The 18,313-nt window shown below is 45.3% G+C and overlaps 1 protein-coding gene across 1 annotated transcript; it reads left to right on the top strand.

The window, feature by feature from the left end:
* Positions 1 to 14,795: 14,795 nt before the first annotated feature.
* Positions 14,796 to 17,676, top strand: HES3 (hes family bHLH transcription factor 3). The gene is made up of 4 exons (XM_056795925.1): positions 14,796 to 16,082; positions 16,189 to 16,284; positions 16,406 to 16,487; positions 16,723 to 17,676. The coding sequence occupies exons 1-4, from the start codon at positions 16,029 to 16,031 to the stop codon at positions 17,145 to 17,147; spliced, it is 657 nt and encodes a 218-aa protein (XP_056651903.1). The 5' UTR covers positions 14,796 to 16,028; the 3' UTR covers positions 17,148 to 17,676.
* The last annotated feature ends 637 nt before the right edge of the window (positions 17,677 to 18,313 follow it).

The raw sequence follows: 18,313 nt of genomic DNA, 5'->3' as shown, positions 1-18,313 counted from the left end.
GGCACGGAACTGGCAGGCCTAAAGGGATAAAGGGAAAGGAAGACTGCTCAAAGGTATCTGGGGAGGAAGTGGGCGGGTCAAGGAGAAACTTCTCTAGGATATGGAAAATCAGGGCATCCCTCCAGGCTCAACTCTTTTAACCCCGTAGTTTCTTCGGAAAGGAGCAGGAATAACAGAGAAGAAAATATCAAGTTAAAAATACCTTGGGCTTTTCTGGCAAAATATCACAATGTATCCTGGAAGTGAAAAGTCTGTGTTGGACAAAATCAAGAATGAATAATTGTATTTTAAATAGTGTCGTTCTTCAGCTGCGTCCAACTCTTCTTGACTTCATTTGGGGTTTTCTTGACAAAAATTACTGGAAGGATTTACTATTTCTTTCTCAAGTTCATTTTACATCTGAGGAAAAAGGCAAATAGGGTTAAGTGATTTGCCCATGTTCACACAGCTCGTGTTTGAGGCTGAATTTGAAACTAGGTCTTACTAACTCCTAGCTCTGTCTATCTCCACATTTCAACATCAAGACTGATAAAAACAAATATAAAACCAAGAAAAAAATCATTTTTGTTGAATGTCTTCCTGCTTTTAGATCATCATTATCTCCAAATACTCCTCCTTCCCATCCCAACCAAAGAATTACTCTTGTAATAAAGAACAAAATTGGGGTAGGAAGCAATTCTCCTCAATTAGCCAACAGAATATTCTGGGTTCCATATCTATAATTCACTACTTCTCCAATGAAAAGAGGAAGGTGCATATTCTGATTATTCCTTAGAGCCAGGTTTCCACATTTTAATTTTCCAGATGAAGAAACTTGGACCCAGAGAATCTAAATGGCATAGGTGACAGATCAGGGATTTGAACTCAAATCTTCTGATTTCTAAGTGACCATACCCTGCCACCCTGTAAATAAATTTTGAATTGGAATCAGGATATTATAGATTTATTCTTATACATTTCATGTGGATAACCAATTTCTGCCATATAATTTATGAAATAATTACTTGATTTCATCTAAAGGGGCTTTGATTTGAGATACTACATCATGCAGTAGTGGAAGAAAAAGTCTGAATTCTCTTGGGCAAGTCCATTCATCTCTGAACCTCAGTTTCTCCCTCTGTAAAATGAAGGGATTAGTTTACATGGACCTCTTAAGGTCTCTTCCATTTCTAGTTCTGGGACCTTTTCTGGTCCTTTTTCATACTGGAAGTGTGATATGGAACGAGAACTAGGTTTATAGAGACTAGAAGCAATTTCCCAGTTCTCCTACCTACTACCTGGGTAAACTTAGGCAAGTCACTTTTCTAGGAGTCTGCCCCCACTTCTCTTAGAAGGTTGAACTCATCATAAATTTTAGAGCTAGAAGAGAAGGAACAGAGGAGGAAGAAGAGATATTGGATGGTTAAGTAAGATCGGATTTGAACTCATTTCTTCCTTATTTGCGGTACAGCTCACTACCCACTGCACCATCTTGTGGCCTATAACATTCTTTGCAGCTCTACATCCTATCAGGCTATGAAGAATAATACGCTTTCAATAATAACCCTGTAGTATTTCTATCTGACACCCAAGAGGGTAGTTTGAATTCCTCTTGCAAAATCTAGACTTTGAAGTCTCAGGGTATTTCCCTTCAGCATTAAAAAGATTTCTGAATATTGAGTTTCATAAACTGACTTTCTTTCTCTGGAAAAAAAATAATTAAAATTTATCTATTTTCAAGATTATGACCAGTGTGTCCAAACTCATCTAAAAGTTCTTTCTTTTATCTAAATCTAAAATTTCCATCCACAATGACACATGTAAAACCCAGTGGAATTATTCGTTGACTATGGGAGAGGGGTGGGAGGAAGGGAGGGAAAGAACATGAATTTTGTAACCATGGAAAAATATTCTAAATTAATTAATTAAGCAAATAAACTTAAATAAAATAAAATTTCCATCCATCTCTGGACTGTAATGAACGAAATACTTTACTATATAGACTCCTCCTAGGACCTGCCCAAATGACTTTCCCTTTTAAATCTGGATGCAGTGCTGAACACTAGAGGGAGCTCATGGGCTGTTCCATCAGCACTGACCAGGATCAGTTTCAGAATCCAAGTCCCACTCCTAAACTGCAAGTCCAGGCAAATCCATCATTTGCATTTGCTAATTTGCATCTGTACTGAATGCTTTCTTTCTCTCTGTGGTGTTCTCCCCAGGAGTTGTTCTGGCCAGTGAACCTGTGGAATAAAAAGTTATTCAAATGAAACAATTAGATTCTGGGCAGAAACTGCTGTCTCTCTCAAATTCTCTCAGGCACAGTAGCTTTATAATCCCCTCTAAAGAAGGAAACAAGGAAGAGAAAACATCTGGAAGAGGCAGAGTCTAAGAAAAGCAAAGTTTTCTTTTAACGAGAGAGAGAGAGAGAGAGAGAGAGAGAGAGAGAGAGAGAGAGAGAGGGAGGGAGGGAGGGAGGGAGGGAGGGAGAGGGAGGGGAGAGAGAGAGAAGAGAGAGAGAGAGAGAGAGAGAGAGAGAGAGAGAGAGAGAGAGAGAGAGAGAGAGAGAGAAAGGGAGAGGGAGAGGGAGAGGGAGAGAGAGAGAGAGAACTAATATTTGTCTGCTGGCTAAAAATAAAACTATTCAGTGCCTGGCCCTTAGAAAGAACTTAATTTTTTTTCATTCATTTACTGTTTGTGGATTGTATGATGGAATTTTTTTAAATGGTGTGACCATTTTACATCTAAATACATTTTATGGTCTTAGATGTAACAAGCCTATTTTAACTCAGCTGGAGAGGCAGTGACCTAGGAGATTCAAAACTGACCTCACAGAAAGGAAGACCTCTGTGTTCCAATCCAAAGTGATTTTATCACTCTGTGCAAGTCTCTCAACTTTTTAGTGCTCTAAGCAAACTTCTGAGGCTTCCAAAGATAGAGATGGTGCCAACTTGCCTCCTAAAAGAAGTTCCTTAGACCAATGAAGTCACAGGTCCATTCCATATCCTAACTCAGTTGAAGTGCTGTCTTCTATATGGAGCCTATCCTGATCCACCCCCACCCAGCTATTGTTGTTGTTAATTTGTTTTCAGATATGTCCAACTCTTTGTAACCCCATTTGAAGTTTTCTTGGCAAAGGTACAGGAGTGATTTTCCATTTCCTTCTCCAGCTCGTTTTACAGATGAGGAAACTGAAGCCAACAGGGTTAACTGACTTGCCCAGGACCACAAAGCTAGAATGCATGAGACAAAATTTAACTAACAGGAAGACGAGTCTTCCTGACTCCAGTCCCAGAACTCTGTCCACTGTGTCAACTAGCTACCTAACTTTTAGTATCCCCAAAATATCATAGGTGCTGTCTCCTCCACCAGCTAGTTTGTGGTTCCTCCAGGGTAGAAATTGACTCACTTTTGACTTTGTGTCCTCAGGGCTTTGATAAGTACTTAATCTATGTTTCCCTAAATAGTTTGAACAAACTTTTTTTTTTTGAGAAATTTTATTGGGGTGATAGGGAAAAGACTGAGGAAAATGTTGGAGAAAAGCAAATCACTAATTGTACAGTATTGGGAGGTTGGGGGAGGAACAATATCACTTTTCTTTTTCATTTGAATCTGAATGTTATGTTCTGGGAACTGCTGCCTAGGAGTAAAAAGGCTCAGAAAAGAGATTCCTTTCTCATGCAGGAATAAACCTTTAACACCTACCTCCCAGTCCAGTTGCAGTCAACATTCCTCTGCTGAATCTGTGCTTTCCTGCGTTAAAGGGATTTGTCTTGGACTTTAAACAGATTCAGCACAACTTTTACAAATTGACTTTTTTTTTCTTTAAAAGGTCTCTCCCTATTGTAAACTGAGCTGAATAAAATTGATTCACTGTCTATTTTTGCTTGTATGTAATGAGTTAGGCATTCATAGATTTAGACCTAGAAGAAACCTTAGAGCTCTTCTGATCCAATCTATGGTACAAAGGAAGAAAAATTAAATGATGAAGGCTTGAAGGTTTCACACGGGTAGAGATTAATCGATTCAAACCCAGGTCCCCTGACTCCTAGTGACTTATTTTTTTTTTTTTTCATTTAGCACCCAAGAGAGTTAGCTTAGATTTAACCTCCTAGAATATAAATTCAAAGTTATTGAATTAAAACAAAATTAAGAGGGCAGCTAGGTGACTCAGTATATTGAGAGTCAGGCCTAGAGATGGGAGATCTTGGGTTCAAATCCTAGCTGTATGACCCTGGGCAAGTCACTTAACCCCATTTCCTAGCCCTTACCACTCTTCTGCCTTAGAACTGTATAAGACTTTGATTGCTTTTTTTTCCACATCATATTCATTTCTGAATATACCCCTTCTCTCCTTTATCCCATAAGCCTTCTAATTGAAACAAAGATTTGTTTTTTAGTTAAGCAAATCATTTTTACTTTGTCTAATAGCATATATAGGATTCCACACCTGTATTCCTCCACCTGTCCAGGAAAGAAGTAAGGTCTATTTTTCTCTTCTTTGAAGCCAATATTGATCATTACAGAATTATACAGTGCTCAAGATAACTAAGTAGTGGGCACGGCTTCTTTAGGGATACATCTCAAACCCCTAAATTGGATCATAGTTAACAAAGGGCAAATCAGCCTCATTTAAACTATTGCCGAAGATACTTCAGCCTTTAAAAAGCCCTTTCTCTTTAGGAAGATTTCTTCCTTCAACTAGGAGTTATTCAGCCTCTTTTACCCAGATATTGTTTCCATCTGAAAGCCATGCTCCTTGTTTGTATTGTATAACCTCTCTAGGGCGGGGCCAGTTGGGTGTGATTGCAGGATTTCCAGGGAATCCTGTTTTCTCTAAAATGTAGCTCTTTCTCCTTTTTTCTTCTATTTTGCCTTCAGTGAATGCCAGTCCCTCATCTAGAAAACTGTGTAAATGATGCGGAATTTATAAGTGCTTCAGCCCAAAGTGCATAAGTTCCAGCTGAACAAAGGGGTCCCGGGTAAATATTTAGAGATTAGAGCCAGCTGGAGATAGATACAAAAGCCTGGGACAATGGGGTTCTTTCTCAATGCACTCTTTCCAACTCCAGCAAAGCCCGTGCAGTATTCCGGCACTTACTTACTGCAGGGCCCAACCCCATTGTGTTTCCTCAAGGGTCCTTTGACTGTCAAACTCGTTTGTAGTCCAAACCAAACTAAAGAGATTTAAACAACTGTGGCCTCTCTAGACCCATCTGGAGACAATTGACTGAGTTATTTAAGCGCATTTGCTGTATCCCAAAAGTTAATTACTCCTAGGAATCACTTAATTCCTCTTTGAAATATATCTGCAAAGGATGAATTCTTGAGCACTGGGGGAATAATATCACTGATGGACAGCAAAGAGCCCACCAGTTAACTTTCGTTTAATCACCCTTGACTGGATGACACCCCTATGCCCTAAGAGATCATTGTGATGGTAGGGCTAAGAATATTGCCAGGGGCCAACAGACTTTGATTCCCCTTTCTCTTCTTGGTTCAACTTTCTCTGAAATTTCTTTTTTTACTTACAAAGGACAAGAGTACAACAGAGGAACAAAATGGTCACTAAAATGCATTATAATAGCTGACATTTATATAGCACTTTAAGGCTTACGAATGACTTTACTTTCAATTCAACAAACATTTATTAAGTGGCTACCAAATGCCCGTCACAAAAAAAATAAGAGTTCTTCAATCTCAGGGAGATTACAGTCTATTGGGGGTGGGAGTAATGGGGGAAGGAACACCAAGTGTACACTGACAAGTAAATACTACATATATACTGTAAACCTTAAAATTCCTTAGACTTATAAATGTTGGAAATTTGAAATTTCCAACATTTATAAGTCTAAGGAATTTTAAGGTTTACAATACATAGTAAATTTAAGGTCACGAGTGGAAAGAGGACTGATAATCCTCCCATTATCTCACCTGATCCTCACAAAAATGGTCATTATTATGTCCATTTTGCAAATAAAAAAACTGAGACTCAAAAAAATAATGCATGACAGCTAGCATTCAAACCCAGGTTTCCTGACTCAAGCTCATAAAATCATAGGATCATAGAATTAGAGCTGAAAGAGATCTTGGAGCACACCCAAGTCTAACTTTCTCACTTTTCAGTCTATGTAGACTAATTATGTGATTAAAATGTAGATATTCTTTATTTTTAAACCCTTATCTTCTGTCTTAGATTCAATAATACTAAGGGTTGATTCTAAGGTAGAAGAGCAGTAGGGATTGGGCAATAAGGAATAAGTGACTTGCCTAGGGATACATAGCTAGGAAGTATCTGAGGTCAGATTTGAACCTAGGACCTCCTGTCTGTAGGCCTGGTTCTCAATCCACTGAGCCACTCAGCTGCCCCCAAATATAGATATTGTTTAACAGTTAATTCTCTGCATTTTGTTTTATTTTAAATATAAAATTATTTCATTTTTTCAAAAATGTTTTTCCATGATTCCATGATTCATGTTCTTTCCCTCCTTCCTTTCCTCCCTCCTCCCAGAGGTGACAAACAATTCTACTAGGCTATACATGTATTATCATTCAGTGCCTATTTCTAAATTATTCATTTTTGTAACAGAGTAATCTTTTAATACCAAAACCTCAAATCATATACCCATATAAACAAGTGATAAATCTTTTTTTCTTCTGGATTTCTTCTCCAACCATTCTTTCTCTCAAAGTGGATAGCGTTCTTTCTCATCAGTCCCTAGGGATTGTCCTGGATCACTGCACTGCTTTTAATGGCAAAGTCAATTACATGTGATCATCCCACAATCAACATTTTATTTTGAATGATCTATTTTTATCATCTTTATTTCCTTTGTTCCTGTTTCCTATTTTTCCCTTCTCTCTTCTCAAGAGCCAACCTCTATAATGAAGCATTTAAAAGTGGGGTAGGGGGAAGGAACAGGGTCTCAAAACTACAACAACATCCATCAAGACTAACATTATATGTAGTGACCACTTCAATAGTCCACCACCTTTCAGAGCATTTTCAAAAAACTGGTATATGATTATGATGGAATACAACTGTCATAAGAAATGATCAGTAGTTTTAGAAAAACATAGTAAGTCTTGCATGAAATAATGCAGAGTGCAATTGTCAGAACCAATAGAGCTTTGTATACAGCAACAGCAATAATGTTGGAAGAATAATTGTGAATGACTAAGCCAGCTTGAGTAATATGATCATTCCTATAAACTATGAAGGACTCAGGAAGGAAGATGCTATTCATCTCTAAAGAAAGAACTGATGTGGGGGAGTATACATTATATGCTTCCCTTATGCATTTGTATACAATGTTTTCCTTCTCTAATGTGGGATTGGGAAGGAAGAAGGAAGACAACTCAGATCTCAAAATGTAACAAAGATAAATAAGTAAAAAGCTACAACTGACATCAGTTTTCTTCCTTAAAAACAATAAGGGTAACATCAAGATTATTTTTCTCTCTTAAATAAGAAAAGGGCAAGTTTCCCCAAAGGTTCTCTGCGTCAAATGTGTTCTATTTCCTATCTCACTCTGGGATCACAATATAAAAGATGAAAAACATCAGGCAACCTACATTAGAGGTTGCATAAGCAGCCATGTCTAAGTTTATCACTCTACTTCCCTACAGTCAGGGTCTCTGACCTTCTCTGCTCTCACACTCAAGCTGAGTAGTGGGGGAGGATGTGGCCTGTTACAACTTTCACACCTGCCTCCTAAAATAATTGCCCCAGGGTCTTTGCACATAAGTGGACCCCTCTGCAGGAATCTAACAGCTTCCTGAAACTGGGAAAAGAGGAAGCTGCCTTGTTCCCAGCACCAGAAATAAGTATCCTAGAGCCCAAAATTAGGGAAGGGAAGATAGACCTCTCCAAAGGCAAAGGGAAGGCTCTAGAATTAGAGATTTTGTCTAACTCTGAATTCTTTTAAAATCATTTTACCCACAAATGAGCATTTTAGAAATGCACACATCAATGGTTAGGAAGCTGTTGACCTAGAAAAGGGACCAAAATGACTGGTTGCCAATTTCTACAGTCCCATCCAAGTCACAGTGTGAAGGGAAGTGGGAATGACCATTAGAATTCCATAGAAAAGGGGACATCTGGGTAAGTCAGTGGATGGATAGCCAGGCCCAAAGACAGGAGGTTCTAGGTTCAAATCTGGCCTCAGAAACTTCCTAGCTGTGTGACCCTGGGCAAGTCACTTAACCCCCATTGCCTAGCCCTTACTACTCTTCTGCCTTGGAACCAATACACAGTATTGATTGTAAGGTAGAAGATGAGGGTTAAAAAAATTCCATAGAAAAGTTCCAGGAACTTTATTTCAGTTTTTCAACTAAAAAAAACATTTTTTAAAAGTCCATTAATTAAGTTTCCGAATGTGTTAGCAGCAACACTTCTCACCAAAAACCTAAAAATACATCATCTGGCAACCAGGTCATTTTCTAGCGTTATTCATATTTCTGCATGCTGGCTCCTTTCTTTAATATCTTTATCCTAATTTATTTCAAAGGAAGTGTGCTCAGAGCTCACTAAAAAGCTAAGGGAAGGAAAGACAGGAGGTGTATATTATTAATGAAGGCATCATATTTCCAGAAGGCTGTGGGCAGCAAAGACAAGAGGAGTATGGGAAAAGAGAAGTAGCTTTAGTGGAAAAGGGAAAGTCATACCTAGGGCCCAAGTTAGACCTTCTTCCTAGCCTGAGCATTGAGAGGGAGAACAAAAATTGTAGATGGGGGCTGGGTTTGGAGAACTGAACCTTCTGCCAAAGAAAGACCCAGGGTTTTGTCAAGATGGGTTGGCTGGGCCAACCTGCCCAGCAAGTCTCTAAGGGTCCCAGGCTGCAGGTCTGGATGGGGAGGTAAAGGGGAGGAGGGAGGGGGAAGGCAGGGAATACATGGCAGGCACATTAAGTAGACCAGGGCTTGGAGCGTGAAGCTGAAGAGAATAGTCCTGAAGCAGCAGAGGCCAGGGGCTTGCCTCCTGCAGCCAGAGCAGAACATTGCGCATTAGTGACATTTTTCGGTCAATTTTCCACCGTTTAAAAGTGACTTTACCACCCACATGAACCAACACTGCTCCAGTGGGGACCAGGGGAAGCAAGAGGCCTAGTGCAGGGGGAAGCCTTTTCTTTCCTGTCTCTCAAAGAGCTTAGAGGAAAGGCTGGTGGTATTAAATATTACATAGAAAAGCTGGGGGGGGGGGGGGGCAGGAAGAGGACACCGGAAGGCAGGCAACTAGGAGGCCCAGTGGATTGAGAGCCAGACCCAGAGACTAGAGGCACTGGGTTCCAATGTGGCCTCAGACACTTTTTAGGTGGGTGACCCTGAATAAGTCACTTAATCCTCATTATCTATCCCTTATTTATTTATTTATTTATTTGCCTTAGAACCAATACTACACAGAATTGATTCTAAGATGGAAGGTGGGGCAGGGTAGAGGGGGGGAGGAGGAGGAAGAGAGAGAAGAAAGAAAGAAAGAAAGAAAGAAAGAAAGAAAGAAAGAAAGAAAGAAAGAAAGAAAGAAAGAAAGAAAGAAAGAAAGAAAGAAAGAAAGAAAGAAAGAAAGAAAGAAAGAAAGAAAGAAAGAAAGAAAGAAAGAAAGAAAGAAAGGAAGGAAGGAAGGAAGGAAGGAAGGAAGGAAGGAAGGAAGGAAGGAAGGAAGGAAGGAAGGAAGGAAGGAAGGAAGGAGAGAGAGAGAGGAGGAGGAGGAGGAGGAGGAAGAGGAGGAAGGAAAGAGAAAAAGAAGCTTTAGGAAGGAAGACTAGAAGGAAAAAAGACTATGTAAGAAAAAAGAAAAAAAAGACGATGTTCGGTGTAAAGAAAGAGTGCTGGAAACCTGGATAGTTGGTGCTGGAGAAAGAGCTCTAGTAGCATATAAACTTCTTGAGTACGGAGTGTATTTTAGATTTTCCCTCTGATCGTTGAAGCACACACGAAGAATCTACTCAAGAGTCAGAAGAGTACCCAACAACCATCTAGCTTAACTCCTCTTTAAAGATGAAGAGGTTGGGTGATTTAATGCAAGTTAATGACATAGGTAGCACGTGGCAGGGCTCCAGGCTGCCTCCTCCGAACCTCGTGCAAATCTATGGAATTGGACTGAAAAAGGCTTTCACTCACCTTTTGCCTAGTTCTTGTTGGGGATGGAGGGGGGTGTTTGGGGGCGGGACGCGAGGGAGGTTTGACTCCCCGGAGGTGTGGCGAAATGCCATAGCTAGGGGCCACTTTATGGGAGCACTAATTCTGGAATGGGGGTTAGAGGAGTGCCCTTCCCTGCTCCACCACCCCACCCCCGCCCTCAAAGGCCTCGTGACTGAATTGCCCCTGGGCCCTCAAGCCCCTGCTGTGCTGAGAGAGGCGCTTAACAAGGACCATTCGGTTGCTAATGGGCCCTGAGCCTGAAAGCTCCATTGGACCCCTAGAGGTTTATGGGGAGCGAGCTGTAATTAGAGGACAAATTACCCCCTGCACCATCCTCTCTTGGCCTTAGAGGGAAGGGAAAGGGAGGAGCAGCCTTTCCTCTTAACTTTCAGAATGGGGAGAGGGGAGCAGCCAAGGAAATAGTCCCACGCCTTCCCACCCCCCCACCCCACCCCCCCCCCCCCGGGTTCGAAGAGGAGGAGCGCAAGGCTAGGGGTTTCATAGCAGCTCGCCGCAGCCTCTTCCCCAACAGCAGGAGGGCTGAGAGGAGGTGTGGGGGTGCGGGCCTCTCGGCAGTCCAGATGTTTAGCAATTCAAACCCCTGGCCTACGTCAGGCGCCTCGTGTTTGACCACAAAGGCCGAAGGCTGAGACTGCCTTTGTGGACACCACACAAAGGAGCCTTTCCCACCCCCATTCCCAACCCCCTCCTCCCCTTGCCCGGGCCCCTTTTAGGGGCGGCTTCTTAACACTCGGCTACCCCCAGTGTCCTGTTAATCCGGGCAGTCCTTTGTGCCGCCGGCCCTCGAGCCCGCCCGCCCGCAGACTCTTTTGTCTCGGGCCGCGGCCACAAAGGCTTGAACAACTTTGCGCCTAGTCCATAGAAATTCTCCGGGGCCTGGAGTGCGACCCGGCTCATCAAAGCGGCTGGACACGTGCCTGGGGCCTCCTCCTTGCCCGCTACCTGCTTAGGCCCAGCTCTCCCCGCTCAGGCTCATTTCCCTGGCCCGGTCCGACCCGGCCAGGCCCCTTGGCCGGGGCTCAGGGGCCCCCAGGGGAGAATGGGAGGGAGGCGCGGGGAGCAGCCGGCGGGGCTGAAAGGCCGGAGGGCGGTGCCGCGATTTTCCACGCTGTGAGGTGCAGTCCTGCCTTGAGAAGGCCTGCAGGGAGAAGGGGCCCCAGGGGTAGACAGGCCCCATCAATATCCCGACACGACCAAGCAGGGAGGGCCTGGGAGGAGGGGGCAAGTTGGGGATCCCTGCGAAGTCCCAGATGCGCGAGCTGGCCTCGGATCTCTGCTTCAAGTCTCCCACCCCACACTCCCTGCGGCCTCTTCGTGGTTGGGCCATTTCCTCCCCTGCTCTTCCTAGTCAAGTTCTCTCTGGCCTGGCCAGGTGGGGTGGGGAGGAGCTAACACCGTGGTGGCAGGCTGGAGAAACCAGAGATGCGTGGATTGGTGCCCCCTCATTCGATCCTGAATTTCTCAATACCTAGTCTAATCCAATGGGTATATACTCAGGGGCAGGTAATGCACGGAAGAGGCATGTTGCCAGGCCCCATCCTTGACAGGAATGCTCTTCCTTCTCACTTCCGCCTTTTGACCTTTCTTAGTTGCTTCCTTAAAGACTCAGTCCAAAAGCCACCTGTTGGCTGGAGACCTTTCCAGGTAATCCCTTCCTCTCCGCTGCCGCCTTCTTTCTAAGGCTATCTTTTATCTACTTGGTATGTATTATGTTTATATGTATATTATAAATACATAACATATATACAAAGTGTTTTTAAGTTTATATAGAGCTTAAAAGTGTACGAGGACTTTTGGGACACGTATATCTTTCCTCCATTAGAAAACAAGCTTCCTGAGGGCAGAGACTATCATTTTGTGCTGAGCTCAGGGTCTTGCACATAGCAAGAGCTTGATAATGGTGTTTTCATTTTCTTCGGGGTACGGTGAAAAGATTCCTGGATTTGAAGGCAGAAATCCTGCATTCAAATTCTGACTGCTAGGAAATACAAAAACAAAGGCTGGAGATAGAATGACTTGTATGGGTGACAGCAAGTGCACCTGGATCATGGAGAGAGGGCTGGGAAGAATGGAGTAAGAGGAATAGCCAATTCACCTGCCTGGCTTTGGTCCCTTCTAGCTCAAAATCTAGGATTTTATTAAATTATTCCTATTATCCAGATGAGTTGGTAGTCCTGGAATTTCTAAGTTTGGGAAAGTGGTAAGCAAGCTAAAATATGTTTGCATATTTATAATGCATCTCTTATTTCATTTGCTTCTCAAAGTCTTGCTAAATAGGTACCATTATCATCCTCATTTTACAGAGCCAGAAACCGAAGCACCTGTCCTTTGTGTCTGAAGTGGGATTTGAATTCAGATCTTCCTGGCTCTCCAGCATCCACTAGGTCCCCTTTATGGACTATCCAAGCTAATTTAGGAGAGGCTCTTTACCTGGATGATTAATTGTGGTTAATATTACTTTTAGGTAACTGGAGTTCATAATGACTAGACTAACAAAGAGCAGAAGGGTTTCAGCATCACAGGAGGAGGGAATAAGAGCAAGGATGAAATTGTGGATCTCTTAAAGTTTGGAATATATTCCTAGAGAGTTTTTTTTGGGGGGGGTATACATACACCATTTCCCTACTGGGCTTCCAGGTTTCCTTGAACCCTGCTCCCACAGGCTTAGTAACCAATCGTCCTGCTCTTATTTATCATTGTGGGATTCCAGAAGAAAATTGTTAGGTTCTGTGGGGGGTTTTGATTACTTGTTGGAGGCTGCATTGTTACCTACTACTCTCTTTTCAAAAATCAATAAGTATATACACACTATACTCCAGGAAGAGGCAGGTTAAGTGTATAAAGTGTATATTAGTAGGTTAAGTGTATAAAGAACTATACTCAATCAGGAGGATCTGGTTTCAAATTTCTGTCTCTGCCACATACCGTTGGCTGGACAATCCTGGGGCAATTTGCCCTCAGTGCCCTGGGTGATTCCCTGAAACTCTAAATTGCAGAGAAGTTGCCAGTCCGAATTGGAAGAGGGAATTTCTTTTGGGGGGGGGAGTTTCCTATCCCAGTGAAATCCCAGACTTGGGTTTAAAAAAATGTGGGGAATCAAGAAACTTTCTGGGGTAGTTAATATGGATACACCAGGTCTGGAGTGGACAGGACCTAAGTTCAAATCTGTAATCAGACAAGTCATAGCTGTGTGATCCTGGGCAAGACATTTAACCCTGATTGCTGTTCTTCTGTCTTAGAACTGATACTAAGATGGAAGGTAAGGGTTTGAAAAGAAAAGAAACATTCTACCATTTGAGGGATACAATATGTTCACATAAGTAAATACCCCTAATAATACCATATAGAGAGAGATTAGCAAGGGTCCAGTCAAGGCCTCTTCTAGATGATGACCCTGGAGCTAAGACTTGAAGGGCCTTAGAGTTTCTAAAATGAGCAGATGAAGAGGACAAAGACAAAGGAGGCAGGAATGGAGGACTGTGGACTAGCAGCAACAAGTAGGCCAGTGCAATCGGAGCGGACATATTGCCCTGGGTAGCAGGAATGAGGCAAACCTTCCTTGGAGCCAGAGGAGCGCATAGAATAACCTTGGAAAGGGGAGAAAGGGGGAGTGGCTCTAGAAATGAGGGGAGATGAAGATTGATAAGTGTCTCTGTTCAGCTAACAGGAGGTGATGATAGAATCCGTCACAGGCCAAATAGGTACCCAGGGGCGGGGCTCAAGCTGGGGGAGGAGGGTTGAGCGCAAAGGTGTGGAGAGAAGTGAGATGGGGGCAGGGGTGGCTTGTTTTGAATACAAACTGCTACCTCCTGTGTCCTCATTTTGAGCTCTCAGGAAAGTGGGCTTGTGCTGGGGCATTTGATCCTTTTGTCTTTGCGGTCTGGGGTGTCTTTTAAATCGCAAAACGGGTTCCATTGAGCCGTGTGAAAGGCCTCGTTACAGGGGGAGCTAAAGGCACAATAAAGCAATCACGGGAGGACAAATTACTGAGAAAGAGAGAGGGGCTCTCCTGGGCCTGCCGTCCTCAGATGGGAACTACTGAGAGCCAGGAAGACAGATGTGTCATTGTGTCCCCCATTCGTTCCCCCCGGGGTGCAGACCAGAGTCCGCGCGCTGGTACCGATACGCAGTCAGCAGATCCTGAGAGTCTGACAAGGGAAGCTCAGTGAGGCAGAGAGATATGGGAGTCATGCCTGTTATCGCTCCTTACCCCCACCACCCTTAGACCCCTTGCTAATTTTCGGCCGTGAATTCAGCGAGTTTCTACCCTCCTCCCTGGCCCTACACTTAGAAAATAGCCAGGCTTGTTAGCTTCTGGAGCCTCCTACTTCGGTCCCTTATCCTGAGGAATGGATCCCGGTCTAGAGGGGAATCTCTCCGGACCCGCTGCCACGGGCTCAGAGAAAATGGGCGACCTAAAAGGAACTCATCCCCAAGAGAGTGTGCATGGGACATTTTAAAGAAGCCAGCCCTAGAAAAATCCCGGGCCTACCACACACACATCCTGCTACCCACCCGTACACCCGTACACGTGGAGCTGGGAGTGAGGGAGAAGGATTTCTGGCGTGGGCGTACCCGCAGCGGTTAACCTGTCTGTATAGTGTAGACGCCCATAATGGCACTCCGGTGGTCAATTAATAAATTAGCATCTATTAAAAAACTTCAGGCACTGTGCTAAACTTTAAAAAAAGTTTACAAAAAAGAAAAGGGGGAGTTCCTGCTCACAATCTAATGGAGGAAACAGTATGAGAGGAACCATGTACAAAGAATACACGTACACGCGATAAATTGTGGGTATTCTCAGAGGGAAGGCACGAAGATTAAGGAGTACTGGGGGAAAGCTGCTTGCACAAGGTGGGATTTTAGTTGAAACTTCCAGGAAGTAAGGAGGTAGGGCTGAGGGAGGAGACTGTCCCTGGCAACTGGGACAGCCCCTAACAGCGCCGGAGGCAAGTTGGCCACATTTCCCTCATTTCCAAGGCCCTGGGCAGCAGGCCCAACCATTTCCCTCACGCTGCCACAAACGTCTTTCTCAGGCTTGCGACAGGAGCGGAAGCCTATGAATATTTTGCCCAGGGAGGCCGCGTTCTGGGAGGGTGTTGGGCCCCAGCTTCCCGGGTAAGGACACCTGCAGGCGGCAGGTCCGGGCCTTGCACGGTTTAATGAGACATATGTTATTTTATGTCTCAGTTAGGAGCGGGGAAATTGGGCCTTTCCCGGGCTTTGAATTACCAGAGGCAGAAAATTGCTTTATTGTCAGGACATTAGGGTTACTAATGCAGCGTTGCGGGCGCGGCCGGACCGTGAAGCCTCGGGAGAAAGGACTGATTCGTGGCCTCTATTGGCATCTTCATCTCGGCTCCGCGGGGGCTGCGCTCTTCGGTCACAGTCATTATCCACGGCCATTCCTTCACCGACAAAGTTCGGCAGGACGCGCTTTGCTGGAAAAGGGGCCTCTGGTCACAGAGAGACAAACTGCTTCCACGAGCCCCGAGCCCCTCAGGCTACCCTCTCCCCAGCCAGCCTTTAGCTTCTTGGAGTGGATTCCCAGGGTGACTTCCCTAGCAAAGATGAGCAAGTGAGTCACGGGGTGGCGTGAGGAAGGCCAAGGAGACTGAGTCCTCCCCACTGGAGAAAGTCCTATTTCAAATCGGCCAGTGGGCAGCTGGCCGCCAATCAGCTAAGTGTCCCAGCCTGTCATACGGTCTTTCCCTCCCTCTTTTCCTTCCTCCCGCTCTCCCTCTATTGCGCCCCCCCCCTCACGGGGGGCGGAGGGCCAGGACCAGAGAGCGGTATTGACATGTAAAATAAGGGCCCCCTATAAAGGCTGGGCATTCCTGTGCTAGTCGCGAGGATCCCATTGCCGCTGCATAGAGCCCAGGAAGAGGATGGTCACCGATTCAGCGTCTCGAGGGAATCTGGCCGTGTGCAGCTTCCGAAAGGTCTTTGGGATCTGGGGGTGTCGAGACATATGATCCCAAGGGAGGTGGGGAAAGGGACCCAGGCTTCCCAACAACGTAATAACTAGGGCTTCTCCGGTCTCCCCAGATATCCAAGCCACTAATGGAAAAGAAGCGAAGAGCGAGGATCAATGTATCCTTGGAGCAGCTGAAAACGCTGCTGGAGAAACACTATTCGCACCAGGTAAGTTAGGCATGAGGCCCAGTCACGGGCGTTGCAGCTGCGGGGAGTCTGAGCGTGATCTGGGAAGTGGCTGGACGTTCCCCAGCTAAGTCTCTGCCTCTCGATCCCGGTCTGTTCGCAGATCCGTAAGCGCAAACTGGAGAAAGCAGATATCCTGGAATTGAGCGTCAAATACATGAAAAGTCTGCAGAATTCTGTTCAAGGTGGGTATGAGACAAGAGGCCAGGGGCGGGCTGTAGAGGGTCAAAGGGGCACAGCAAGGCTGGGTGTACCCGCGAGGAGAATTCAGTAGGCATCTCCCTAAATTCCTCAAACTCCTCCCCTCTCTCATTTTCTCTGCTCTCCTCTTCTCCCTCCCTCCCTCCTTCCTGCAAGCCCGCACCTCCGGGAAGCAGGCCTCTCAGGCTCTAGAATCTCATTCCTGCACTCTTCCCTCAGGTGTTCCTCCAGTGTTCACCAGCGCCGAGTACCAGGCAGGCTTTCGGAGCTGCCTCCACGGGGTGAGCCAATTTCTGCGGCGCTCTGAGTCAAGCTACAGTCTGCCTTGCCACCTGCTGCAAGAACTCGCCCACGTCGGCCTCCAGGCAGGCACCCAGGGCTTCAGTACCACGGACAGCACCACTCCAATTTCTAACCCTGAGGCGCAGTCCCCGGGCTTCTCCAGAAGCTCCGGGGCGGCGGAGCCTTGGGGATCTTCTCCCTCGGCCAGCACCCTGCGGCCATCTAGACAGAGGCTTCTCCTTCCTACTGCAACCCCCACCGCTATCCCCACCAACCCTCCCGAGAGTCCCCAGCCGGAAGTCCATCGGAACAGCGCCTCTGCAGAGAGTGGCAAAGGGCAGAACGTGTGGCGTCCTTGGTAACCAACCCTATGCCCGCGTCCGGCTGGAAAAGAGAACTGTATGCCCAGAGCTGACCAGAGCGGCAGTTGGAGGGCGGCAGCCTCGGAGTATTGATACCTGTAGGAGCTGTCGATTCTCTGCTCTGGGTAACTGCGGGAGCACTGGCTTTGATGTCCTTTTCTTCTCTCCGCCCCTCGGGGAGCTGTATTAAGAGAGCATTTTGACTTCGGGCTGGAGAAAGGAAAAGCCTCAACTCCCACTTGTGTATAGGCTATTTGTTAGGCGCTATTTAAAAAGAAAAACAACCAACACAGAGTAAATTCTCCTGTTTGAGGGTCCTTCCGTTGCAGGGACGGTGGAGAACTGGGATACAAAGATAACTCCGGCTTTGAAGGGGGGAGAATAAGCTAGAAATGTCTCCAGGAAAACGTCCCAGGTACTCCTGGAGGATCCTCAGCAAGCTCAATTCTAAACCCCAGTAGCAGTTTAGCCATCTTTCCCTTCTCAGCGTTTGTACATTTCCTGCATGTGAAATAAATAGAATCACCGATTTGTCTATTGGTCTGTATCTGTATGGCTGGGCATTCCACCATGTCGCGGACTCATCTGGGTTTCAAGGGTGTAGACAGGCCCCTCCCACCTTCTCATCTCTTCTGGACTCCCAAAAGGGTGGAGGTTAATATTCAGTTACCTTTACACTGTGCTGGGTGGTCTAAATGATTTGCCAGACGGAAACATAAGGCCTGTCATAGGATTCACCATCCCTTCCATATATTCTTACAAAGAAGAAGGGGCTTACAATCTTTTATCCCAATCACCCCAAACCCTAGGTACCGAGTCTCTCTGGTCTCTTCCCCTAAAGCAGATAGAGGCAAAAGCACTCTCCTTATAAATTCCGATTATTCCTGATATCAGGTGGGAGTGTGTGGGAGGGAAGAGGTTCTGGCACTGGGAAGCATCCCTGCACCTTTTGGCCCTAGATAGTCCATGCTTCTTCCCCCTCCCCCAAAGTGGGGAGAGGGTAGCTATGGGAAGCTGACTCTTTGGCAATAGCCCAGAGCAGACCCCTCACAGCGAGGAGAATTGCTGCCCCGCCTCTTCATCCATTCAGCTGCCCCAGACTTTTGGTTCCCACCAGCACAAAGCCAACTCCAGCCCCAGCCTCCTACCCCCAGACCGGTTCAAAC

Source organism: Monodelphis domestica, chromosome 4 (assembly GCF_027887165.1).
Source record: "Monodelphis domestica isolate mMonDom1 chromosome 4, mMonDom1.pri, whole genome shotgun sequence".
In the NCBI taxonomy this organism is placed as follows: domain Eukaryota; kingdom Metazoa; phylum Chordata; class Mammalia; order Didelphimorphia; family Didelphidae; genus Monodelphis; species Monodelphis domestica.
This window is presented reverse-complemented; position numbering and strand designations above follow the sequence as displayed.